The sequence below is a fragment of the Epinephelus fuscoguttatus genome, linkage group LG12, assembly GCF_011397635.1.
Source record: "Epinephelus fuscoguttatus linkage group LG12, E.fuscoguttatus.final_Chr_v1".
NCBI classification, from domain to species: domain Eukaryota; kingdom Metazoa; phylum Chordata; class Actinopteri; order Perciformes; family Serranidae; genus Epinephelus; species Epinephelus fuscoguttatus.
The window spans coordinates 18,111,256-18,138,584 of record NC_064763.1 but is presented as its reverse complement, the minus strand read 5'-3'; the positions used below and the strand labels follow the sequence as shown (position 1 = coordinate 18,138,584).

Sequence of the window (27,329 nt, the reverse complement as noted above, 5' to 3'; positions counted from 1 at the left end):
CAAACGTGTAAAAAGACGACACAGGATGGACGAAAGCTGATGCAATCTCATCGCCTGATTTCAGCAAGTGTGTGAGACAGCCCAAGAGCGTGCATAAGTGTATGAGTGTGTGTGTGATAAACGACACTCCCACCAGCAGGTGTGTCGAGGGCAGTTTCCAGCTGCAACCCCTGGCACCTCTACAAGGACACCCATCATGGCACCTATCAGCACCCACACCTAGCACCAAGCCTCTTTACACTTAAATCTACAGTAGCCCTTATTTTAAAAGAGGCCTAGAGGCTGTGTGTGTGTGTGTGTGTGTGTGTGTGTATGTGTGTGATTTTTACATTTTGTTTGCACTGTTTTGTTAAAGGTTTTAATGGTTTTACACCTACAAAACCAGCCTGTGTCTGGTGGCTTCGTGATAAAAACAGCTTGGTATACACAAATACTGGCACAAATAAATTCCCTTTGTGAAATCTTTCTCACCAGTGACTCAGACTATTTCTTCCCTGCCATGAAGCTCCAGAAAAATAAACATTAGCACATCCTGTCTGAGACGTCTGACACCTGAAGAGCCTTATTTTATCAAAAATGCGACAGCAGTCGTGATCCTGCTTTGTCTTTTGGCTTGTGCTCCCTATGAGGTCAGGTAGGTAGCTACCAGCTGATTGGTTAAAAGGACGACAACAGTGCATCATGAGAGATAAAGCAGAAGAGGAGGTTTCCATGATAGACAAGAGTTCATCCCGTCCTGTGAATCAACTGGAACATGTTCATGCCCATAGTCATCCAGTGGAAAAATCCAAGCCATTAATCACCATGTAGACTATTACACCAGAGTGAGGAGCCAAAAGGGGAACAAAATGTGACAAAACCTCTGTTTCAAGGTCTGCAATATTTTAGGCAGGACAGAGCAACAAGACATCTTCCAAAATCACTGTGTCATTCAAAGTGAACAATACGTCCAAACAAGATTTAGAAAAAAACAAATTCATGCTTCCTGTCAGTTACATCAAATCTGGCAAACAAATAGAAAGACATCCCTGAACCAAAACAGTCCAGCTGGTGGGAGGTGCTTGGTTTTGGCTTAACTATTTAACATGGAAACCAGGTCACAAACTTTCTTGCATTACAGCTAAACAATACACTAAAATATGTTTCTGAGACAGTAGCACTAACAAAGTAATTAACCATATTTGATCTGCACTGCCTAGTTTTAGAGTTTCACAGCATAAAGCTGAGGCTGAGTCATGATAATACAAATTCAGATATGGCAAATGATCAGTCAACTCGCTACACGATACCCATCATGCAACGCACAGCTGAATCTCCTATTCTCCACAGGAAACGAACAGGATCTGTCAACTTAGCATACATCAATGGATCCAGTTTATCTCCACCATTTGCCAGCTACAGCTCATGCAGAATGCTGCTGCTAGAGCTCTAATGGCGATCAAGGAATCATGTGACACTACTTCTCAATTTTTCTTTAAATCACTTGATGGTACGGCTGCATGATATATCATTTCAGCATCAATATCAGGTTGTGTGCATATGCAATAGTCGCATTGCAGGGCGTGCGATGTCAAGTAAGGCAAATTAACTCAAACATGCCTGCTTGATACAAAAGGAAAACTCACACGGTTTTTATTTCTTATGACTAATGTTACCGGCCAAGTCGACGGGTTACGTGCACAAGGTTTCCCACACATTCATTTATTTGTGGTGGCCTACCAGCATATTAGCATTAGCTGCCACTTTTGATTTTCTACTTTTGGAGCAGGACCATTAATTTAAAGTGAAGTTGGCATATATATATATATATATGTATATTGTTCAGTTATTCATTGCACCACACACAGAGTGCACTTTGGGCACAGACCGCAACAGAACACCAGGGACAGTGAAAGTTTAACTTAACTGTTCATTAATTTTCATTATTTCTTAAAACAATTTAAAACAATAGCCCTCTAGTGTTGTCTATCATTTTTCCAAACTACTTCAGATGAAACTAGCGGTGTTGCCATGAAAACTGCACACCCTGACATCCAGTGCTGGGTCTAAAAGTTTGCTTTCAAGCCATCAAACTGCTGCAACTGCTCCTCTAATCTAATAGATATACTGCACATGTATTTGACGTAGTCTGGCGGCATTGGTTGTGGGAATTGAGAATCGAGAAAAGTACCATTAGCGGGCTGGTAGATGCTGCAGACACAGTGAAATGCATGCTTTCAGATGTTACAGTATTCAGCACACAATTATCAAGATAAGCTCAGGTTCCAGTATAACAACTAAAAATAGTAAAAATGAAGAAATAAAGCATCCGTTTGATGCAACGTCATCATGATGTCTCTGTCCATTCTTCACCGCAGAGTTGCCGCTCTGTAAAAGCTCGTTACCAGCTATGAGTGAGGCTAAACTGAGTTAGCCTCCCAACTACAGTTCCAAGGTAACACTAGTGTTAATCTTCAAGAAAAGTCTCTGATAAACAACCAAAGCACGCTACGCCAGCAGTTGACCTGAAAAACAACCTGAAAATTAGCAGGAACAGGATGGAGGCAACATGAGGGTGCCTCATAAACTAGGATAAGCAACGTGCATTATTAATATGACACACTAGAGACCACTGACTTTAGTCTGGATTGGTCAATTAATATTATATGAACACAATGGTGTCATGGTGAGTCAACCAGCATATCTAAAATCAATTCATAAGATGGTTCGCACTCAAAGAAAAGTCATTCTTCTGCTTTTATTACTATTATTTTCTATGCAATCCCCTATAAAGTCACACCACTAACTCTAGTATGATTAAATATTTCTAAATGGAGCAACTCAAGTCGTCTAGTAAAGACTTGTGTATTTTTTCATATTGCAATATATATCACAGCAGAAGAAAACAGTGTTTCCAGTAGCGTGCAGCCCTACGTGATGGTTTAAGGCAAAGTACATCCCCACTATGAACCATCTAGACCTCTCAGGTCACCAGGGACCAGTTTGCGAAGTAATAAAACAAAACAGGGTGGAGCTACAGTCACTTATTATGCCACACAGAGCAAGAATAAACTTCCGGAAGATCTTAGATGAGCCCCAACTTTGACTACTTTTAAAAACAGGCTAGACTTTCATGATGTAAAGCACTTTGAATTGCCTCTGTGTATGAAATGTGCAACAAAAATAACCCGGTCTTGCCTTGCATGACCTTCATCAGAGTCACACAGAGGAAGAGGAGACAGATTTCACACAAAGGGACATAGATTACTTGAATGCCACATGACCACCTTAAATCGTCCTTCAACCGTCAAGTTCTGCATTAACTCTTTCATGTGTGATAGCTGCACACCCCACACAGGGTACTTTTGGTGAGCAAACAAATGCACACAAGTACATACACACACCCGTTGAGGCTTACTCACCCGATGAGGGAGACCATCTGTTCCACTATGTGCCTGCTGAAGGTGACGATCACAAACAGTTTCTGTATGACAAAGAAACACACAGAGAAAGAGCGAGTCAGTTACTGAGCCATGAGGTCACTGCTGGGGTGCAGAACAAGGCAGTATGTGCATCATAGTTTGATCAGTAATTCCTTAACTCCCCTTCACACACACACACACACACACACACACACACACACACACACACACACACACACTACCCTTTATGCCTGAGCCCATGCCTTGCACCACCAAGGCGGTTTGGTCTAAAAGCAGCCATGAAGACGCCCTTTTGTCATGGAGGTCAAGAAATAAAAGGCCAAGGCTCTATGACACATGAGCAACAGTAGGTCAGCATATCACACTGGCTGTCAGAGGAGTGTGTGTGTTTAAAGGATGGATGGACAGAGGAGTACAACAATCAAAGGAGATGTGTCATTGCTTTAGAGGGGGTCTGGACTGGAGGCTGGCTCCTGTCCGGTCTGATTCCTGCTTAGTCATCGAGCCAGAAGGGACAGACGGGCAACTAGAGGCCATTCTGGCTCATATCAGCCCTGTGTCTTCCTGCAGGGTGGCAGGAACATGCACCCAATAACTGACCTGATTTTTCAAGGTCCTTTACGTGCCCTTTGAGTTGTTACTGTATTCTTATAAACAAACAAGCGTTTTGTTTTTTTTACCACTAAAAATGTGGTTTGATCCAGTAACATCTCGGTTGCCTTCAACATGCCATTAGAAAGGCTTAACCCAACAGAGCTTTTGGCGGGTCCATCATTACAAACTCGTGTTGTGCAGAAAAGGATTGTTCAAACCCACAGAACCTTATTTTAAATTCTAGTCGAGATCCCAAGGTTTCCAAAGATACTAAATATATACTGGCGAATTACAGGGAAAAGTGTATAAAATGATACATGAGACAACTAGAATTTTCCATTTTATATAATGATGGAGGCATAAAAATGTCATCCTGGATTTGGATATTTCACTCAATATAACGTGTTAGAAGTTAGAAGAATATAGAGTCTAATGTGAAAACCGTGTAAGAGTTTCTGATCTAACTGAGGCCAAGAGTGTTCAAAGGTCTCATGTTGTTTAGTTTAGTGGTTCCCAACCTTTCCTTCAGGACGTACCCCTGCATCATATGAACTCAAGCACCCCTTCATCAACACCACCTCTCAGCTTCCATATGTGTCCATTTGGATTTGTAATTAACTGGACATTATTTTGCATATATTTTATATCATATGTTTTTACGTATTCTTTTACTGTATTTTTTCATGGAATTAAACTGTCAGTGTTTAGGTTAGTTTGGTCAAGTTTGCATTTGTACAATCAGTGGGAGCTATTTCAACCATTTACTTTTAGTTAGTTAATTAATTGGACTTCATATTCTAGGGATACACCGATTTATTGACCAAACATTGTTATCGACCAATATTTGTCTTGTTGATCGCCTTCGGCTGATCCACATATGCAATAACAGTCACCGATAGCAGTGGGTGATAAATTTCTGTTGTGTTACAGGCAAAAAAGCAGGGCTTGAGACTAACGGTGTCCCCGAGACAATATATAAAATGTGGGACGAACAGAAATCTTCGCCGTCCGAACAAAAGGCTGCAGTAAACTCACTGTCAAGGCGTCAGGGGGCTGAATGACTTTTAAACATTTCAGTATTTTTTTTTTAAATAAAGATTTCTTTGGGTCCCTGGCACAAAAAGGGGAAAACATTGGTCTTTGCTATGTGGGATATTGTTAATTTAAACATTGATACTGGCCCACAGTTTCACAATCAGTGCATCCCCAGTATATTCATTATTTTTAGCTACTTTTTAAGCATTTACACATTATTATAGCTGATTGTTCCGACTTCTCTGCTCACTTGCTGACTACCTCTCACACACTCTCAATCACAACACATTGTGTCTGAGTTACAGATGACTCAGTATAAGGATATACATATGTATTTATTTTTTTTCTAATCAAATTGCTATTTAAATTTTTTGAATTTTCAAGTTAGATCAGCTACACCACAAGATTTTCATTTACCCCCCGCAGAAGTATTCCCTGGGGTCAAGTCACCGTGGGTGGAATTCACCAATTTAGTTGACATTATTTCATTTCATAAGCAGAATATTTTCCATGATGCTTTTGCAACAGGCTAAATGATAAAATGAAATGACACACTACTTCCTGACATGCAGATCATTCTCAATAAAGGACCTCAACTGGCTACTGAGTATATTGATTCGAGGTTTTAAAGTACAAATGCTGCAAACTGGCCTCGCTGGGAGGACCACCAGTAATGTCCAAGACATTTTAAAAAAAACCTAGGAAATATACAGTAAGATAAATGACACTATAACTGAACAAAACCAAATGTGACAGCCACATCAGTACAACACCCAGAACATCATATCCACATGGAAAGACTTTAATTGCATGTGACAGCAGTCTTTGATCAGTGCTTTGTGACAGTGTCCTTTGTGAGGTTACGTAACATGATGCCATCCAGGTCATGCATGTGTTTAGTCACTTGGTTGTCTTTTAATTTGTGTGGGTGTGAAAGCCTCAAAACGTCACTGAAGGTTAGACAGACTTGAAGTCATAATGATGGCCATGTCACAGAAATAACACAACTTACAACTGACATCTGCAACAACAAAAAAAAAAGGACACTGACATTTCTGTGCCTCAGAAAATAAACATGAGACGGTGCAGTACGTATCTCCTCATGGCAACTTTTTAACCCCAGCCTCAGGAGGACGTTCTGAAGTCATGCACTTTAGTATTGATTTTGTGCACCCACATCTCTCCAACAGGCACTGACGAGTGATTTATCATCCCACACAAAGCAAGGAAGAAGGGACAACAAGATGGCCGACACAGGAAAGCTGACTTAGATGCTTTAAATGTGTCTGCTCGGAAACTGACGGTGACATCGTCTTGACTCTCTGATTTCAGTTAACTGATAAAGCTGATAAGAGCTGCTCACATCCCAGTCATAACCATTTTGTCTCTCTCACACACACATACACACACACGCGCACACACAAAAGCAAGTGGGCAGCATTACGTCAGTTCTCAACAGTTTACAGAAAAGGAACACTCATTATCAAAAACCATGAGGTGTACTGAGTGAATTGACAGTAATGTGGAAGTGAGAGCATCCTGCATTCAATTTCGTGTTAACTCTCAGATTAAAAAAATTCAAAGGGCGTACAGAGTTCCCACACCTTCTTAAAAGTCAAATTCACAACTTTAAAGGCCCAATTCCCTTAAATTCAAGGACAAAACATGGCACAGTTTAGGACACAGATCAAGGTTAATTACTACTGCAACACTGAGACTTTTTATGAGAGCTAGCAGGCTGCACAGAAGCTCACAGACAGCAGATAAACAAAGCCTTTTCACCACGTAAAACAACTATCTGAATAACTCCACTTTCCAGGGTTTGTACAGAGAGGGGCAGGTCAAATTGAAAGACTTTCAAGCACCTTTTCAAGCACTCATTCTTATTTCCCAGGTTGAAAATGTTTTCTCCACAACCATCTGTTGCAAAAGAATTGTACACACATGCTACCAGGGCCTGAAATTAACTTTAATTAACTGGTTATTTTTATTCAGGCATGTGATTGGCAAAGGACAGAAAAGCAGGAAAATCTAGGGAGCGCAGAGCCGGCACATCGATGACTCCACTATTTGTTTCAACGCTGCATCACTTGTTCTCAAAAGCACTCAGTGTTTGTGAATCACCCCGCTGATACAACGTGTGCCTAAAATGTAATTTAGAAATAGTGACACACTTATTGATCATCATTTGAAAAGCTCAAAAGCTCAAATTTTGAGATCATAAATAACTCATTTGAGACAACAAGACAACTCTGACTTATCGATCTCACAGTTAAGAAGCATAAAAAAACTTAACTACAGCCTGAATTCTTTTTAAATCTGCAACAAGTTTGTCTCGAGGTTTAAAAAACTAACTTTCAGCTCTGTCAGACTGTTTATATACAACACAGCCATGCTCACAGACAACTGAGCCTCTCACCTGCCTGTCAAACAGCAAACAAATTAGAACTGTACAATATGCAAAAACCATCAGACTGCTATTATTTTGACAGATACTGCAATTTTGATAGAAGTTGCGATTTTTTTTTTGCAAAAAAAATAAATAAATAAATAAAAAAAGATAATGTGATTTGTGTCTTAACCAAACAAGCATGCTGTCCTATGTCTGGAATATGAATAGGGCAGGGCATCTCTGCAGCACCACAATGCTTCATTTGTAATGGTATGCTGGGACACATTCTACCTTCATCAAAAAATTGCAGCTCCTGTGATTTGGATATGGCATCTGGCCATAATTTAATTTTGATAATGTTCCCAATAATGTGCAGCCCTACATCAAGCCATACACTCACTGTAGATATTCCAGATCTGGGTGGATTCCTGTGGGCATCAACAGCGGCTCAGTGGCTAACAAGGAGCGCTAGCTGCTAACAGCCACCAGTGCAACTAGCAAGCTAACGCCACACATCCATTCAACAGCTTCACAATCCACAGTCAGACACACACTGCCATTCATGCTAACAGCTGACCCTACTCTAATGTGCGCATTTTGCAGGCTAGCAAAACATCATGACGCAGAGTTTACCAAACTTTTGACGCTCACAGCATGCATAGGACATCAAAAAATAATTTCAATCATGACTATTCTCGGCTTTATAGTTTAAAATATTTTCCTTAATACGCTGTTATACAATTATTTATCATTCTGTTCTCCTCTCAATTTTATTCAAGTACTTTTCCAAGGACCAAGTAAAAAGATTCAAACAGATCAAGAACCTTGTACAAACCCTGTGCACAAAATCTATAAATTCAAGCACCCATTCAATGACCCATGTCTGTGTATGTCTGTTTTCAAAAACTTTCAAGGCTGTGATTTTTACCCTCAAATTCACAAACTTTTAGGATTTCAAGTAGGGCTGCACAGTATGCCGAAATAAATAAATAAATAAATAAATCATTTAGTGATTAATTTGACAGATATCACGACTTGAGTCATGATTTCAGTGGGAATGGTCATTTTTGCATTTCATTTTAGTTTAAAAATGACGATGATGTAATTTTTGCTGGGGTCCGTACCAAACAAGCATGTTCCCTTACCTCTGGAAAATGATTTGTTGGCCTGGGCATCTCTGCAGCACCACAATGCCTCATTTATAATGGTATATTGAGGCACAATTTAACATTGCAGCTCCTGCGATTTTGAATATATTTAAATTAACTGTGCAGCACTAATTTCCAGCACCCGTGAGAACCCCGGGCTGTAACAAAAACAATTCTCTAATTTCACTTCTGCAGTATACAAGTCCATAAGTCATCTGCCACACCTCACCCTCTTCTGTCCTCAGCAAAATCACCTGTCTCAAGGGCCTGACATGACATCACCCATCACGCTCAGGTGACCTGCTGCGTCACAAAGGTGCTGACGTTAACCATTCAACAGCAGACATTCAAACATGAAGCTTAATGAAAAGGCGGAAGCAGCACAGCAAAAAAAAAAGCCTTTCCTTGGAGACTAGTGAGAACACACCTGAAGCACACAGGTACAAACCCAGATCAAAAACACGCTTTGAAGCATTGAGAGTTCTACGCCCACACACACCACAAGCCTCAAAATCCCCTTTTGTTCCCTCTTGGCCCATGAGGGAGAACGTCACCTGCTCTGCTTCGCCCAACACTTCTTGTTTTCTGCTCACACACTGTAAACTACTGAATCATTTGCATTAGAAGCAGAAAACTTGAAGAGCCTGAAGAAGATTGAACCAAGCAGCTACAGGAGAGATTGGGGCCCCCCAGACATGCTGAAGAGCCGGGTGAAGTCTTTCTGTCCGTGAGACAGGGAGGGACACACCTCTGTCAGTGTGGGCCCCTGGGACCCCTGGGTGTAATCTGGTACTGTGTGTGTGTGATTGTGCCTACCATGCATGCAACCCCCCCCCTTCTCTTCCTCCCCCATCTCTCTTTCTCCATCACCTCCCACGGACAATGTTTATCAGCTTTAGCTTGCGCTCACTAGGTTCACCCCCACCACCACCACCACCACCTTTTTTCTCAGTTTGGTGCAGGACAATAGTTTCTGCGTATGATAAGGAATGAGGCCTAGTGAGGGAAGAAAAGCTTTTAACCCTTCCTCTCTGAATCACAGTGAGCAAATTCCAACGTTTGCTTAAAAAAACAGAAAGTCAAGCCCCTGACGGTAATCACAGACATGCTGCAAATTCCTGGACGCAAATTGAAGATTTTCCAGGATTAGAAGGAACGTCTGTGGTGCCAAGTCCTCCTAACGGCACTTTCCTATTCAAGGGGTTAGCATATATCTTTTACTTTCCCATAAATCCTCAATCTGCTGTCGTCTGACCAGCCTAGTGTATAATGTGCTGGGGGTGCTGCTGCAGCTGCGATCACAAAATGGTTGACTCCCCTTACATTGGCTGCACAAAATGGCCTCCTTGCTCAGCAGAATACAGTGCAGGGATGCTGTGCATGAGTGTGATTCATAATTCAACACACTTGTTCCTCTGAATTAAACATGTATGCAGAGCTCAAACTTTGGCACGAATAACTTTAGTTTCTCTAGAAAAGACGCCAGACAAGTAAAACACATCCAGAGCTGTTAAAGTTTACTGTATTTACTGTATTACTGTAAATTTTTGGGGGGGGTGGGGGGGGTGGGGGGGCGGAATCACTGACACTGAATTCTATATTACGCTCTCATGACTTTGGCTTGACTTTAATGGCTTTTATTTTACACACTACTGTGTGCTGCTGCGTATAATTTTCTTTTTTCAATAACTTTGTATGTTTTCATTACTCTCTTGTTTGTTGTTGACCTGCCACGGGACAACAAATGTGAATAAGCTCAAAACTATAATCTGGTGCAATGCATCTGATGGTGACATCTATGTTTTAAACTGTACGTGGTCCTTTTTAAAGAAAGCAAATAAGTGAATACATGCAGCTCACCTGAATGTGCATTTTGATGACTGCTTTCCCAATGAGTGTTGCACCAAAAAAAGTCCAGAAGGGAACCAAAAAATGTCCGCATGTTATTCCTGCCAGGTCAAACAAGGGATTTGGAATCTGGGGGGGAACAATACGGATGATTAGACTTAATGTCGTGTAAAGTCATCTTAAAAAAAATCATATAATATAGAGAAAGTGCATGAAACAACGTGGCACAATATTTAAATCTGTACCCCATAGGCACACTTACAGAAGGTCACAGAATCTGATATTTGTCATATGTACATTTTCTAAAATCTATTTTTTGTTTGTATGTTGACAATTCACAGCTGTTTTTTTCCTTTGCATGATGCACAAATATCTACACACCATATCAGGGTTGGAAATAAACTTTTTGTCCACCTGCTACTGTGGCTGTTGGATTCCAAAATCTACCAGACACTCAATTGATTACCATATTAGTCTTTTGTTTGTTTTGTTGGCAACTTGAGCAGGCACTTGCATATTTTCCCAGCACATGGCTGGTGCTAATTTCCGACCCTGATCATGATACTAATGTGACAAAACGATTTAAACTGCTAAAGCTCACAATCTGAGTACAGTGTTATGTATTTATGTCACACCTTCATCGCAGAGAAAAGCTCTCTCACTCTGCCTTACACAGAGACTTATGGTGAAATAACAATAAGATGGATTGATTGAAGAATATTTTACAGAAGCAAATAAACTTAATGTGTGATTTGACTTACAGAAGCGCAGGCTAAAATCCCAAAGAATCCAACCCTGTGGATGAGTTTCTGCACGGCTACTTTTGCCCGGGTGGCAAAGTCCTACAAAAGAGCAGAAGAGGGGAAAATGTGTGATTTAATTTTTTTATAGACACCTGATGTTTAGCTGATAGTGACCACACAGTACGCTGTATACAAGATACAGCCATCGCTTTATTCACAGGACATATCTCATCTCCCTGCTGCACAGATTTTCCCTAAACAGGAAATTGCAAAATAATTTATTCCTCTAATTATTGTTGTTAAGTTGTCATCAAACACATATAACACTGTCTTTATAAAAACAGAATTGTGTCTGACAGATCTGAACAGTTTTAAATAATTATTACTGATTCACAATTCATATGATAATTTATTCACAATTAAATTTTGGTAAATTTCAGATTTATAAGTAAATTTGTTTGGATTTAAATAATGAATATGGCCACTGAAACATTTATTATGGGCAAAAAAGAGCAAAGAGTGAGTGTTTTTCTAAGCTTTCCTGTGGATGAGGGAATATCACAGAGGTGTGTGAAATACATGTGTGTATCCGGCTGGAATGTTGTTTTTGAATTGTTTTTTTCTTTTAAATGTGGAAACCCATTCAAACAGCACATTGACACAAACAAATTATTTAGGGTAAGATTTTAATTTGAGATAACACTGTATAATCAAAGATCTGCCTTTTGGATCTCTCCATCATCTCTGACTGTTAATGTTTCAACTTACTTCCATTGTCCGTTTACTGACATTAAAACTTTCCATTTTATATTTAAAAACATGCTGGGGTCCAAATGAAACGAAATATTACTGAATAATCTGTTTGTTTTATTTTAATCTCTGCTTGTTTTTTAAATAAGTGCAAAGGCGCAGAAGCTGGAGGATTTTCTCCATCCTGTAAATGTGCCCTCTACAAAACACAATTATTGAGGAAGATAACAGCCAACAAACTAAATCATTAGATGCTCAGAAATTAGATGTGCAGCATAACAAACTGCTTCAAACTTAAAAATATATATATTTTTAAGACCCTAACCCTAACGACCGTCAGTGATTTTCACTTGCTAAATCTTAGAATTTTTATTCCTAAACACTCATAAGTTTAGTTGTTTCATTTCAAATGATTAAAATCTTTAAAACTTGATATCTAAACATGCATGTTTTATAATTTTTGCACTGTTTTAATTTTAATTTATCCACATTTACCATAATAAATGTGAAAGGCGTAAGCGAGGAGGAACTCTAGGTGGGATAAAGTTGCCTGTTTGAGTTTTTCTAACCAAAAAAACTATTTATTTATGTGACAATCAACAACTTTTTAGAGGTCAAATTTATTTTTTTTAATGTTTGGCTTTAAAAAAAAAAGTGGGTTTCACAATTAAATCAAGTAAATTCACAACCATCCTGTCGATATAAATATCTATCACAGCCGAAACGCACTGATTCACCTGCCACATATTCTCAAAGAATTTGGCTCGTCCCTAAACACTCTTCTACATTCTGGGAAAGTGATAAACTGGTTTTAGCATGCCTGTATCTAACATCTCGTACAAGTTATTAACTCAATTGTCACTGGGAATGTGTGAACAGACTTTGGTCATTCCAGTGACTCACAGATTCTTGCTTTTTCTGCTGCTCTTGCCCTAACCCTCCTGACAGCTCCACAAAAGCCTCTTTTCACAGCAATGACACAGATTTTTCCCCAATATACCTTTTCTGGGAAGAGGAGCCTTAATCTGTTTGGATTCTTACCTAAACTAATTCTGGGAACATTGAGGGAACGCAGAGGAAACCCCTGATCCAGGACCTTTTTGTATTTCTGGATGACATTTTCAGTATCTAGGTAATTTATAAAAAAGATTACTTCTATTTCATGCCAGATTTGCCATTGTTGAATTAAAATGAATTGTTTTTTTGCACAGAAATTGTCTGATTCTGGGTGGAAATTGAAACTCTTAAAACAATAACTGTAATATATCAAGGACAGGGCATTTTCAGAATATTGGGTGCAAGATTTTTTTATTTTGCAGGCCTTAATATAGGAACAATTTGATCTGCTGGCAGCAGAGAATATAGATTTTACAGCCAAAAACTGCTTCCATTCGTTGTTACAATTATTTCTATATTTGTGGGAACTTATCTTGAAGTTGTTGCACTTCTTTTATGTAAAACATTAAGATTATTCTTTCTTTGCAAAGTTAATTCATTTACTGTTGTAATACTGCATTTTTTCATTCTATCAAATTCACAATCAATATTTTCAGTAATTTTATATATGTTATATTGGATGAAATGTTTGTTTTACACAACTCTTTATTGGGGGCCGCTGTTTTTTTGGTATCTAAATAAGTATTTGTAGATTAAAGCTTTCAATGTATGTTTAATTTATCCTTACATAGAATTATGCTCATAAATTATCTTAAATTTAAATCTGTGTCAGCTGTAACAAATGTTTATATTTGAGATTGCACTAGTAATATGAAATTATGTAATGTTTTGTGTTCACAGCATCTTTTTCTGCCTTTCAGATTAAATTAATTTTATATTTGTGAACAGAATAGCAATTATGTTAGAACCTTATCGTAATAAATTAATTATTGCAATTAAAATTCTGGAGAAAAAGGTGTATTGATTCTAGAAAATATCTTCCATTTACAAAAAAGAGAGCTGATATGAACACATAATGATGTTGGTATTACAGGAAAAACTCACCATAAGACATTTATAAAATTGTTCATGTTTTTTCTGAACCAAATCAGTTATGTTTTCATGATATTTTGATGTTTTTCATGTGTTTCATGTACATTCATGTGCATCTTTTGCATTTTAGGATGAAACTCTCAGTTAGTGGTCTTTGAAATTATTTTAAATATCTTTAATGAATGTTTGTTGTATGTGAAGTTATCTTTTCTCACTGAAAGCATATTTTTCTCATCTAAAACAACATCAAATCAGCTGACAAAGAAACAAAAGAGAAAAACTGTTATGACTCATGAACAGACAAAAAAAAAACAAAAAACCCAACATGTTTTCTTCCAAAAAGTAAGGCCTCAGTTTCTAAAGCATCATATTAATTAAAAGAAAGAGACTCAGGAGGGGGGCTGGGAATACTCGATCATACCTAATATGGTCAACAAAACCAGTACAGTGCTGATGACATTCTTTGCGGGGTGCAACCAAGCGGACAGGAAATTTGAGAGACATGGGAGGTCGCCTAATAAGGTGGTGGTGGGGGGAGCGAAGGGACACTGAATCTGATTGGCTTACAATTTGAATTTCTGCCTCCACTAACGTCCAATCACGAAGGTTTCTCCTTGGTCTAGCCTGTAGTTTTAATTCTGGCCGGTCCCAGTGTGTGCACACGTGTGTGTATGTGAGCGTGTGCATGTGCGTGTGTGTGTGTGTTGCTCAGCTGGTGGGAGACAGGGAGGGAAGGAATGTGTATGGTCGGTTTACAGCTGAACCGCTGAGGACTGCGTCTGGACCGGGGACACCTGACAGTGCTGCAGCGTGGACAGAACCCTGCAGAACCAATCAGTGCCTGTGAATCCCATTCATTTCCTGACATCATGACATGTGCATTGTTTACATTAGGTGCCGTAGTTTTTCTTTTGGCTGGTGCAGCATGAAAATATCACCATAGCATTAACAAAGGGTCTCCGAGGAGGTGAGGGGAGGGTGCGAAAGGGTGTGTGTACATGTGTGTGTGTGTGTGTGTGTGAACTTGTGACACCGTGATTTACTATAGTTGAACTGTGTACTTGGACTGTCTTTCTATTCTGCATTTCTGGGACCAGGGAAGTGTCTATCTTGGATGGCTGGGGTTCAGACATCCAGACTCTGTTGTTGGCGGCTTATGGAAAATCACCATCTTTGCCAGGCAGCTTGCCAAGGGCTGCCTGTCGCCCCCCCCCTCCACCTCCACCCTCCAATCCCCCACCTCCACCCCCGTCACCAGCGGCCTGCAGGGCTGGGTTTAGCAGCAATTACATTTGGTAAGATCTTGTCAAGGGTGCAGCGTCATTAAAACCGTGGAGGTTTTGGTTCCAGATTTGGCTGCTCGGCACAGATGCTGCACTCGCAGTCTGCACAGTCACCCCACATGGAGCCAACCCTCTGTCTGCGGGGAACAATACCCGCATTTGATCTGTTGTTTATAGGTTCCCCCCCACTCCTTCCCATATACTTCTGACAGTCATATTAACCAATTCCTCATTTGAATAGGCAAATCAAAAGTGCTCCTCGGAAACCACATTTTACCAGCTTTGTCTCTTACTATTTACAGCATGTACAGGCATGTGTTTCATGAGCACGTTTGTGTAAGAAACATTTGGAATTTATTTAAAATAAAATGGTACAACAATCACTTCAAACATAAGAGACGCACCATGCCTGTTTTGAATTAATCACAGTAAAAAATCATTAGATAAATTAATGTAATAAACGAGGAATAACAGGGTGTTTGTCACAAACTCAGCACTTATAAAATTATGTATGACTATTAAAAATGACTCTTTATACACAGGAGCATGTCCTCTACATTTACCATGATAGTTTGTATATCTGTGGTAACAGTTGCCAGGTGATGAGTAGAAAAATCCACAGGGGAAAACCAAAGGGAGGACCGTTTTTTTTTTTTTAACTTGATACAGCAACCCAAAAAAATGACAAAAAAATATATGTTTATCTCGACACTATAAATGTAAACAGTTTCAAGTGTCAGGGTTTTGAAATGACTATGATTGTGACTTTTCTTCCTTTGCCTGGTTACATTATTATATGATGTGACATCTGTTTATTTTGGATTTGCCGAAAAGCTGCTCTCTCGTAAAAAAACTGGACTTTTCATTGTGAAAAAGCTGGCAAAGCAAACACTTTGTTTTCAGTAGTGCTGATGGGGTACAGAGTTCAAACACAGACAAAAAGCAGGCAGCGACAAGGCACTCTGCTCCATGTGGAAAATTAAAGTGTCAGACAAGGAAAAATCTATGCATAGCCTATACACAAGTCAACACCCACGCACATTTTTTCTCTCCCTCTCTCTCTCTGTTTTCTTTTTTTTTCTCAATGAAAGTCTTTCACACAGAAGACACACACATCTCCGAAAGCGGCCGCGAGCCCCCCGACACAAAGATGGCTAAAGTTCATCTCATTAACTCCTGACAAGCCCGCGCCTGCTCTCTCTGGCACAGGAAGTGGAGTGATTAAGGACTCCTGACGCAATAGAAGCTCAAGTCCCCTTTCAAGAAAAAAAAGAAGAGCTGCGCATTCAGATCTATCCGGACGTGCGCGCGCACACACACACACACACACACACACACACACACACACAAAAAATGCACCCCTGAGTCCACGTTGACAAATTCTTTAACAAGCTGTGGTTAAAGGGAAGCTGGTTTTACTCTGACTCACCCCCCTCCTTTCAAACAGTTTACTGGAAATAAAGAGGGAGGAGGAGGGAGGGGGCACTTTCAGAGAAGTCACGTGACGGGGCCGGGCAAACCACAGCACAGAGAGCCTTTGAGTGCAGTAGGCCAGGGGGGAAGGCAGGCATACGCCCAGCGCAGATGGCCCTGATTTGAGTTACAGGAGATACAATCCTGGGAGTTGGCAATCAAGAATTCACAGCCTGTTAACCCTTTCCGTGCCGGATGGGAAAAAAAAAAAAAAAAAAAAGGCAGGAAATAACTTCATTATCAAGTTACAAGCAATCATGGACTCGATCCATGCGGGACACTCCGAGACAGTCTGTGTCAGCGCTGAGGATTCCTCTCCGGCACACCGAGCGTTCTGAGCTTAAGATTTAAGAGGGGGAAAAAAAAGCTGATGTTCATGACATCAGCGTCTGGAGCCGTTAGAAAAGGCATGACTTCATTATTCTTGAATAGCTCTGTTGAATGAATGAGAAAAAAAACAACCAGAGTGCTCTGCTGCTGTGCATCACGTGCACTTGTGGCAGGAAGTTGGCACGTGCAGGCTGGGAGAAATACCACTGGGTTTAAGTCAAACTGCTGGCACCTCTGTTACTTGAGCGGAGGGGACGAAGTCAGCATCCTAATCCAGCTCTGCTGCCACAGGGTGGAGAGAGAGAGTGTGTGTGTGTGTGTGTGTGTGTATGTGGGAGAGAGTCTGTGTGTTTTGGGGGGGAGGGGGGGGTGGGAGGGGGTGGGGGTGGGGTGAAGGGGGGTCACATCCTTCAGGACAAAATTTAACCACTTCCTGTCTCATACACAAAGATCCAGCGATACCACAGTTCCTCCAATCCAATCCCAGGGGAGTCTGTTTCCACTTTGGCCTACTACTATTGATTTTCAGCTTTCAATCAAAAAACTCTGACACAAATCCGCAGCAGATGAATGCCTCTGTCTCCACCTTAGAAAGGTGTAGAAAGGGTAAAAGGTGGAGGTGAAATCAGAGAGGTGTTGCGGGATCTCCTCGAGCGAAAGAGGGAACCCTGGGAACATCCGAGTAATAGAAAAAGCCCTGGCGAGGGAAAAAATGTTTCCGTATGTGGCAGGTCCTCGCTGGTGCTAGCAACCTGCCTCCAGATGCTGTCCAATCACATGAGCACACATTACATACATACTCGGCTGCCAGACATCATCAGAGAGAAAGCAAGAGAGAGAGCAACGCACAGCGGGAGACGAGAGGAGCGCGTGAGAACGAATAAGAGCATAAGAAGAGAGGGACAATGTCAGAGAGAGAGAGCAAGACTAAAGCTGCGTACTGAGACAGCAGCATGCAGCGTCACTTCTAATCAGCCCTCGCAGGGATGCGAGACGACCAGGCGATGCTCCTCCTGCGTCACACTGTTAGTTTGTTTGGGAAAAGACGAGCAGGAGCTCCTCGATGTTGAGATGATCATTTAGACAAATTCTCCGCTTCCCTGTGCCGCCCTGTTTGTCGCGCTCTTCCACTGTCCTCACTCTTTTCTTGCAGTTTCAGTGGGAAGCGCCACTTTATCAGTAAGTGATGTCAGAGCTGCACTCTCACACATGTGGTCCGAACACCAGGGCTGCTGTCGGTGCCAACCTGCCCAGCTGTCCACAGCATTATTAACAGTGGAGCTTACAGCAGGTGCTGCACCCCTGGCCCTTGAACCAGCAGCAGGAATTCTTCTCAACACATTTTTTTGTGTGACTTCCTTGAATCAGTTTCAATATTAGTGGCTCAAAAGGTCACGTCAGTTCGCGCATTGGGAGTCAGTTAAATGCTGATACGCTGATAATGAAAAGGAGCGTTGATGCAATACAGTGGAAATCGCTTGTTGTGATCACGTCTGTTCCTGTCAAATTGATGAGTGGATGATTATAATAACCGCTTTTCCCTCTTTTTATTTATTTGTGACGCAGATTACTATCTAATTGACATTGGTATATTTCTTACATGAGTATAAAGTAATGAAATGGACAGCTTTACTATTAACTGTCTATTAAAGTCTGTCTATTAAACTTACTATTAAAGTACAGTGCAGCTGTTTCAGTATGTGGGCATTGCATGATCGGGCATTATCGATGACGAAAGCAGCTTCAACCACAGGTGGTTTCCCTGTAGGTGTTAGTTTTCTGTCTCCGTTACTTGCTGCCACAAGCTTCAAAGAGACTACATATGTCATTAAGTCCATTTAACATGGCCCCTAATTTTCCACTAATAATCAGAGTTAAGCCTAATCAGAAGAAAATGCATCATGTAACCACCTCAGTCAGAAGAGACTCACCCCATCAGGAGGAATTTGGATCGCAAACGGCCAAAATTAGTAATAGTTTTTTTAAAAAAATATTATTCTATTGTTTGACATGCTATTTCATTGAAAATCAGATGAATGGATTGCTCCTAAAATTTACAATCAAAGTTTGAATTAAACTTTAAAATACTATTTATATCCAAACAGAGCTCAGGTTATAACAGTGTAAACTTGTTTTATACCTTACAGAAACAGAATATGGTGGCAACATCCTTGGCATTTAAAGACAGAAAGAGGAGCTGTGATACCAGGTGACAACATGAAAAAAACTTTTAAATTCTATTTCTAACACATACACAAACATGGCTAACCTATTAATGGCACTAATTTCATCTTGTGACCAGAGGCACACTTTTCAGGCTTTTTTCCCCCAGTGTAAAAGACAGCATGCAAGTACTGTACAATTCAGTAATCCTGCATGCTGGAAAGTGAAATTAATACTGAAAACAAAGTAAACACTCCTCTGAATCTCAACACCGTACCAGGATCACATAAAGTAAAAAAAATTTAAAAAAAAAAAAAAAAAAAAAGAAGATAAAATTACATTTACAGTTAATCGGGGGAGTGGGTTAATATCCTGATGATAATCTCACAAATTAAGGATAAAAAAACTTGAATGTTCTCTGAATTTAAAGTGGTAAATATATGACAAAAAAAACCAATAAATTTACGAATAAATAAAATAGTAAAAAAAAAGAGCTGGGGAGGGAGGTAATTTTTAAACTAAAAAAGAAAAAAACAACAAACATATAAGTTATGAATGTACAAGATTAACACTAGGATATGCACTGACATTGAAGTGGAAGATGTCTGACAAGAAAATATCACAAAATTATGATAAAAAACTTTGCTATGCCCCGAGATTATATCGTCATAAATCTGTGAGAAAAAAATTAGAAATTCTCTGAGATTTGAGTCACAAAATTACAAGTAAAACCTTTAGAAATGTTGTAAAACAACGCAAAACAAATATTATAAGCTGTAATGGTGTAACGACAGGTTGCTGTTAATAGATCACTAGATAACAGTAAAAAGTAATTTAGACAAAACTTAATTGAGGAGTATAATCTAAAATGTACGCTGATATGTTGACAATAGTAAATTGTCTATCATGCACAATAACTGACTTACATAAATAAATACATTATTTGTCTTATTTTCATACAAATTATGACTTATTGTGTTTTATTGTACTGTAAAATAAAGTAGGACCACAGCATGGTGTGTGGTGTGTTGAGGTTGATCCAACCCTGGAAAGTGAAATGGTGTTCTTGACCAAGAAAAAACACAACACAAACAAAAAACAACAACACTATTTTACATTTTTTTTATTTTTTATATATATATATATATATATATATATTTGTTTTCCTTGTAAATTTGTGACTTTATTTTCATAGAATTTCTGATTTTTTTTCTTAGAAATGTATGACTTTCTAAGGTCAAGGAATTTCCAGGTTTTTATCTCAAATTTCAGACTTAAATCTCTTAAATTCAGGGGTCATTGTTGTGTAATATTACCCTCCTAACCCAGCTCAGTCTTTTTTTTTAAACTTATAAAGGCCCTAACACACTGTTGTAGTAATCCCTTGATATCTAGGATAACCCTCATTAAAAAAAAAAGGTATATTTGCTGACAGTCTGGTGCAGTCTGCTACAGTTTATTTGCAAGTACAAGAGTGAGTGAGTGTGCTGCAAAGTTCAAAACCATTTATGGCTTCAGTTGTTTTACTGCACTTGACCTGTCTGATTGTTTGACCCACGCTGTTGGAGAAAGAAAAGCATTCCTGAGGATGAAGTCTGTGTCAGGACAGACAGGTCTGATGTAAATCCTTTACAGAACCACACGCATGTTTCCCCTCATTCCTCCTCCTCCATTCATAATCACAAGAGGGTGGAAAATAAATATTTACAATGAGATGTTTGGCATTGTTGAAACATTTGCAGGGATGTTTGATATGAGAACTTTTTTTTTTTTCATACAGGGAATTAAGAAATGAAGGGCCGGAAATGGCGGGAACATTTCACTCGAGTGCATCATTTCTGTTCTCTTAGTCATAACATTGTGAAAGCATTTGATACCGTTGAGACACTGAGGTGGGGCTTAGTCAGTGGTCAGCACACACACACACACACACACACACACACTCTTCAGGGAGATTGTACTGTCCTACTTTGAAAAATACCTAAACTGTGAAGATAAATCAACGCCAGGAGAAATAAAATGGTACAAGTGCGACAGAGTAACAAAGAACAAGCACACAAGTACAAAGGAAGAAAGAGGTAGGACTGAAGTGAAGCAGGGAGAAGTAAAAGTTACAGTTTCAGAAAAAGGAATAAAGCACAGTTTATACTTTTGTAGTAAACTGACGCTGTACCTATGTCGTAACTGACACAGTAGCTGACTTTGTAGCCTGAGGTGCACCTCCCCAGAACTGTAGCGACATGTTGCGGCACACAGACCTCTGTTCATTTTTGTGAGCTGAAAAAATCATTTCCCTCTGTGGAAACAAAGCTTACAAGAAAAGATAAATTGTGAAGACAATAAAGCCTCCAAAAATATAGCATTTGAAATCATGTGTGTGATTTATCCTGGCTTCATCTGGGTTGAACAAAAGTCTCCAAGGTGCAAGGCTAATTAAGTCAATGTAAATTGTTATAGGCTTGTGCTAGTAATGTTAGCATGTTGTATTTGTGGGGAAAACATGTCAAGTAAAAGACAACTGTTTTGTCTATGAAAACTGCGAGTTATAATGGAGCTGAATTTTGTGCTTTTGTTAAATATAGCAGGGATGACCTTTTTTTTGTAGGCCAACCTGGAAGTTAACATCACCCTGATTCTATCGACAAAAAGCTAAATTTTGGATTACTGTGGAAAATTAGATCTGTGGCAAACAAGAATTTCTGTTACCTGCCCTTGAACCCCTTACTGTGTTCAGTGTAATGATGCTCTGTCGTCTCATTTAGCCACTTGTTCGCAACTGCCTTTTTTAAAAAACTTTAAAAATTCAATGTGTGAGATATTTATTGACGCATATTATGCCACAGAACAAAATGTCAAAGTCTCTTCAGCTTGTGTTAACCACAGACTTTACTCCAGGCTTCTAACCAAAAACCCACCAATTTCAAGACAAGGCAACCGCAAGTGTTAAGCTGCGAACTCATTTCCGGGATTTGGGGACTCTTTCCTACATGACTCTGTTAAGCCTTGTTTTATGTGTGTTTTAGGTTTGTTTTGAATCAATCAAACTTTTACTGCACTTCACAGCAACTCATCACAGGTGCACAGAAACCTCACAAGTAGCATTTTGAGGTGTAACTGCAGAGCAATACAGAAACATCACCACACAAGTATAAATGCTCACAATAATGCATGCCACTTGTGGCTCTGCATAGAGCACCAACTATTTTGATAATCATTTAATTGTTTCAGTCATTTTTCCTGGAAACCTGTAATATTTGCTGTTTTCCGCTTCTTAAATGTGAGAATGGGTTTTAAAGTGTTGGTTGGACATTTGAAGATGTTGCTTTGAGCTCTGGGAACTTGTGATTAGCATTTTTCACCTTTTTCTCGACATTTTATACATGAAAGGATTGAATGATTAATCGTGAAACTAATTGTTGGTAGCTCTACTACGTACAACTATAAATAAGCCATTAGAGGCAGAAGGAGGAGGAAGGTGTGAGGGAGGTTAGATAACAGAGGGTGATGAAGGGGCCGAAGATGATGCAGGGTGCGGTGTTTCACCTGTGCGGACTCGCCCTGGTCCAGAATCTCCTCGAACCTCTGGTAGTCCTCGTCGTCGGGGTTGGTGCCGGACAGACGTGCCGCTCGGGCCATGAAGTAAGGAGGAAGTTCTCCTATGGCTGTGCCTGCGCCCTGCTCACACAGAAACACACACATGCACACACATACACATGTGGGGGTTGTTGGTTACTGCTGCTCAGCTGTTCATAGTTCACTGTTTACAGTACTCCCTGGTGTGACGTGCTTCTGTATATTGTTTTGGCAACACATGTGTCTGTCTCAACATGCCAATAAATCTAAATTCAACACAGCTTTTTAGAAAGAGAGCGATAGAGATGTTAGCTGTTAATTTGAATCAGTTTTATCATGTCATGGCTGATTTTATTGCCTTAAAGTGTTATTTTTATAATCATGCATTGAGTGGTTCAGTTGTAAAAGTGCTATATTTGTCTACTAATTGTTATAACAACCATGCTACCACAGTTCCTTGGGGGGGTTAACGGACCAAAAATATCAATATCCACGATCCAAAGGAGCTTGCACCGCTTGACGTCTGGGATTGTGCGATCAGAGCACTTAATAGGAATAAAACGGAAAGGATTTACGAGAACGAAAATCCCACAGATTATTAAACGATCATGGAGACATAAAACACAGACCCGGGGAAGGTGAAAAACCAGATGCCACTTCTAAACAGCATATCAACACACTGCACCGCTAACTGCACCGCTCCAGTAGACTGTGGACATGTGGAATGCAGTGTTTCTGGAAAATTTAGGAAGTGCTAACAAGCTCAGGGGGGTCTAGAGGAACCAAGATATCAATATCTGACAGCTAAAAGGAGCTTGTAGCTATAAAGTGGTGGAGGCTGTGTGATTGAGGGGGGCTTAACAGGAAAAAAGCGGAAGTGATTTGAGGGAAATAAATCCTCGGCACTTGGTCGGTTCACCAAGTTCATACCGCCAAAACATGGAGACGGGGGAGTGAAGGGTTGAGGGGGTGAGGGCTACAGACTTAATTAACACAATGAAAACAGCCGCCAAGAAATGCAGTGTTTTTGGAGTTGCTCACAGCTCATTACTTTAATGTTTCCAGGCACAGAGGGAGAGTAGGGGTGCAAGGGGGCTGACAGAAGATGCTGAGGATACAGTTCGTTACAATTACAGATGGAATATGGATTATTTCAAGCCCCAAATCATCTCGAGCATCCACAGACACACAGCGATGAAAAAAAAACAAAAACAAAAAAAAAAAAACGCAGTGGAATTCAGTTGTTTAGGTGGTACGTACACAAAATCACGGCTGCAATCTCTCTCCAAGAAGAACATAACTAACTAATCACAGCCACATTACTTGTATGTAACTGGATGGCTGTGCCAGAAGATGATTAGTGGGTAGTTAGCAACCATGGCAGCGACAACAAGCCCAAACAATCATTCTCAGGAGGCGGTGCTATCCCAAAACCTGGCATCTTTAATCTGGACACCCTGTTCTCTTGTTAACACTGCAGTCTTTGATGAAATCTGCCAGTTATTTCTCATAATGGAGACGTGCCCTAATCTCCCTGGCAGCTGCTCCATTCAATAGCTCTGCCTCTGTTTGTGAGCGTGCATGCGCCTGTGTGTGCTTGTGTAGGGGGCACTGAAAGACGTCCACCTGCACAGTGGTGGCGTTTGAAGTGGAGCACTTAAGGGAGCTGCAGTAGTGGACAGAGAGGCTTCGAGAGGAAACGGACAAAGAGACGGAGAGAAAGGGGGAAAGAGAAAGGAGAGAGGGGGAGAGGAAGAGGTGGTAGTGGTGGTGGTGGTGGGGAGGGGAGGGGAGGAGTCTCATGTCTCATCACCAGGGTATCCAGAAGATGGGAAGCTGGCAGGAGGAGGAGGAGGAGGAGGAGGAGGAGGAATGCTGGTGTGGGTGCCTTGAAACTGTGGGTGCAACAGGTGTCTCCAACTGCAGAGTTGACAAGCCTCAGCCTGGCTGGGGTTACAGGGGTGTGGTGGTGAATCCAACAGGATTGGGTGGTGCACACACCCACAAACACGGACTCCTATATCACACCTCAGAGCGTGGAGCTGCTGCTGGTGTGGCTGTGGCTTAGCTCAGACAAAATGTAACTCGACGAACACGCTGCACCAACTGATCAAACATAGTCTCTTATCTTTTTCTTTACGCGCAGGATCAGCGTGCCTAGCACAGGAACTAAATGGGATTTAGATGTATTAAAGGGACAGTTGGCCCCAAAATCCAAAATACAAAGTCCTTACCTCGGACTGGGTAATATGGCCTGTAAATAATATTGAGATATTTTTAGGCTATTTCGCATTACAGGATATATATGTCGATATTCTCAACCCTCCTCTAAACTACAGTAGACTACTGAAACGCTAAACAAACTACAGTTACAATATAGTTAAATAAAGTACTGTTATAATAAAGTAAATAAAATATTTTTTATTATGAAAAAAATCAAAGCTGAACCAGTGGTTCTTTCATTCCACGGCTTGTCTCTGTCCACAAGTACTGCTGTGAACTTCAGGCCTATAAACTACATCCACCAACCATATCACCGGGTGTCAGGAAGCATGTGTCTATGGCTCGTGCTCGTGACAGCATGAGATGTTAACATATATTGTGTCCTCCTCCTTAGCTAGCTCAGTGGTGCCAAGTGAGCTAGGAGTAGATGCACATTTCCTTCTGCGCAGTGACACATGTGGGACGTGTAGTTTGTTTGAAAGGAAACAGTTCCTGGGTGAAACTGCTCACAACAAGGTCTGCAGATTATCTTGAGTAACCGGGTCATAATCTCCATTGAGTTTCATTATACTGAAGAGAAGGCAGATATCTCTACGGCTGATATCACCAACACTCAACAAACCCACACCAAAACAATCTAGATTTATAACTAACACTGAAGGTAAGAGAAGAATATGTATTTTTGATTTAAGGGTGTACCATCCCTTTAAAACAGGGTGTGTCTAATTATGACGTGATGCCATTATGAGAGATTAAAGGTGACGATCACAGTATTTTTTGTTAAACGATTACTGATATTAGCTTAATATTAGTGTTTAGTTTAGAATATAAAGAAAAGGATTGGTGAATGTGAGTCATAAATAAAAGGCCTTTAGTTACATTGTAAATGTGCATTTGTGTAAATGGAATGATCATCCAAAACGATTTCACACTTTAAAAGTTACTACATGTGTATGTGTGCCCAAGCCAATTTTGCATATGTGTTTCTGTGTGTAGTTAATCTGTTACAAACAATAAGGAAGCCTAGGGGCCAATAACAGCAGAGAACAGGCAATGAAAGGCCTGCCTGGTTCCTGTTAAACTCCTGGTAGAGAAGAAGCAGCAGAGGATGTGTATTTCCCCCTCACCTCAGCACCTTCCACATTATGCAGAACAGGGAAACAGATAACAAAGAACGATAAAAGTCATGTCACGTGTCAGTGACTGAGTTCTCTTTTCTCACTGTTTGGCAGTTCTGCCTTTCTCATGAAAAGCAGTAACAGTGAACAGTAGTTACAAAGAGATCTATAAAGGAATGTGACTTCTAGATCACTGTGGCACATATCTGGTCTTTTCATGTGTGTGTGTGTGTGTGTGTGTGACAGCAGCACAAGCTAGTCAGTGGTTTCATGGTAACTCTGAGACATGTGTGAGTCATTGATAAACCACCACAGCCCCACTCTAAATGCGGACACCCAGGTAGTCATCTGTTCTTTGTCTAAGTCCAAGCGTTAAAACACTGGTCAGTTTAACATGCTATTTACATAGATTTCTACAAAAAATGGTAAAATGTTTCGGTTCTGTAGCTGCAAAAAGGTTGTACATTGAGAATATCTCATGTTCCTGAGCAGCCACAAGGCTGGTTAGAGGTGTGAAACCACTGACACTGCATGGGGGAAATTCTCTATAAGGAGCCGGGGGTTTCCAAGCAAATGGGTTATCAATGAATACATTTGCACCCACAGTGTGTATGCAAATTTGAATCATTTCTAGCTTGAGCCTTTACTGGTGGAGGTGCTGCAAAAAATAATGAACAAGTAATCGACAATGATTCTAAAATTAGGGTGCGGGGAGTCTTTCACATGGTCAGAGGGAGATCTAAAAGATTTTAGTAAATCTTTGAATTAAGGTGTTAACAGGCAGAGAACACAGATGAATTTCACCTTTTTCACCGTTCTATCACCACAGCGTGAATTGCATATTAACTAATAAAAAAAAATCATAGTTTGATTTGTGCACCTAATTTGGAGTCCTTGGCATGCATAGTTTAATGCTGCCCCTTCAATTTTGGTAAGTTTCACGTTTCTACCACCCTCTTTCTAATGACACCTTTCAAAACCCACTGGATAAATTCAAAAATGCATGGCGGTCAATCTGAAAACAGGACTGTTTTTCTTAGTGCATGAGAAACTGGCATTTGGGAGATATGAGGTTTCCACCTGACAGCAACAATATTTCAAAGCACACACACTTCTGAACGCTGGTCAAAGCTGTGGCGAATTTGCAAGGTCAACGCAGACTGCGACCAAAACTGAGCCATGAGAAATGTTTATAAAAGCTTAACTGTGTGCAGATCCTGTAATCGCCTGCTCTTTAGCTGCTCC

At 40.3% G+C, this 27,329-nt stretch overlaps 1 protein-coding gene across 5 annotated transcripts in view; it reads right to left on the bottom strand.

The window, feature by feature from the left end:
• The window catches only part of LOC125898257 (vacuole membrane protein 1-like), a 94,234-nt gene that overhangs the window by 29,760 nt on the left and 37,145 nt on the right, over window positions 1-27,329 (bottom strand). For all 5 annotated transcript variants that reach the window (XM_049592017.1, XM_049592016.1, XM_049592020.1 and 2 more), the window contains 4 exons: window positions 22,714-22,845; window positions 11,201-11,281; window positions 10,452-10,568; window positions 3,402-3,463 (listed from right to left, as the gene is read on the bottom strand). In XM_049592017.1, coding sequence (XP_049447974.1) covers window positions 3,402-3,463; window positions 10,452-10,568; window positions 11,201-11,281; window positions 22,714-22,845 — 392 coding nt within the window. The remainder of the gene's footprint in view (window positions 1-3,401; window positions 3,464-10,451; window positions 10,569-11,200; window positions 11,282-22,713; window positions 22,846-27,329) is intronic.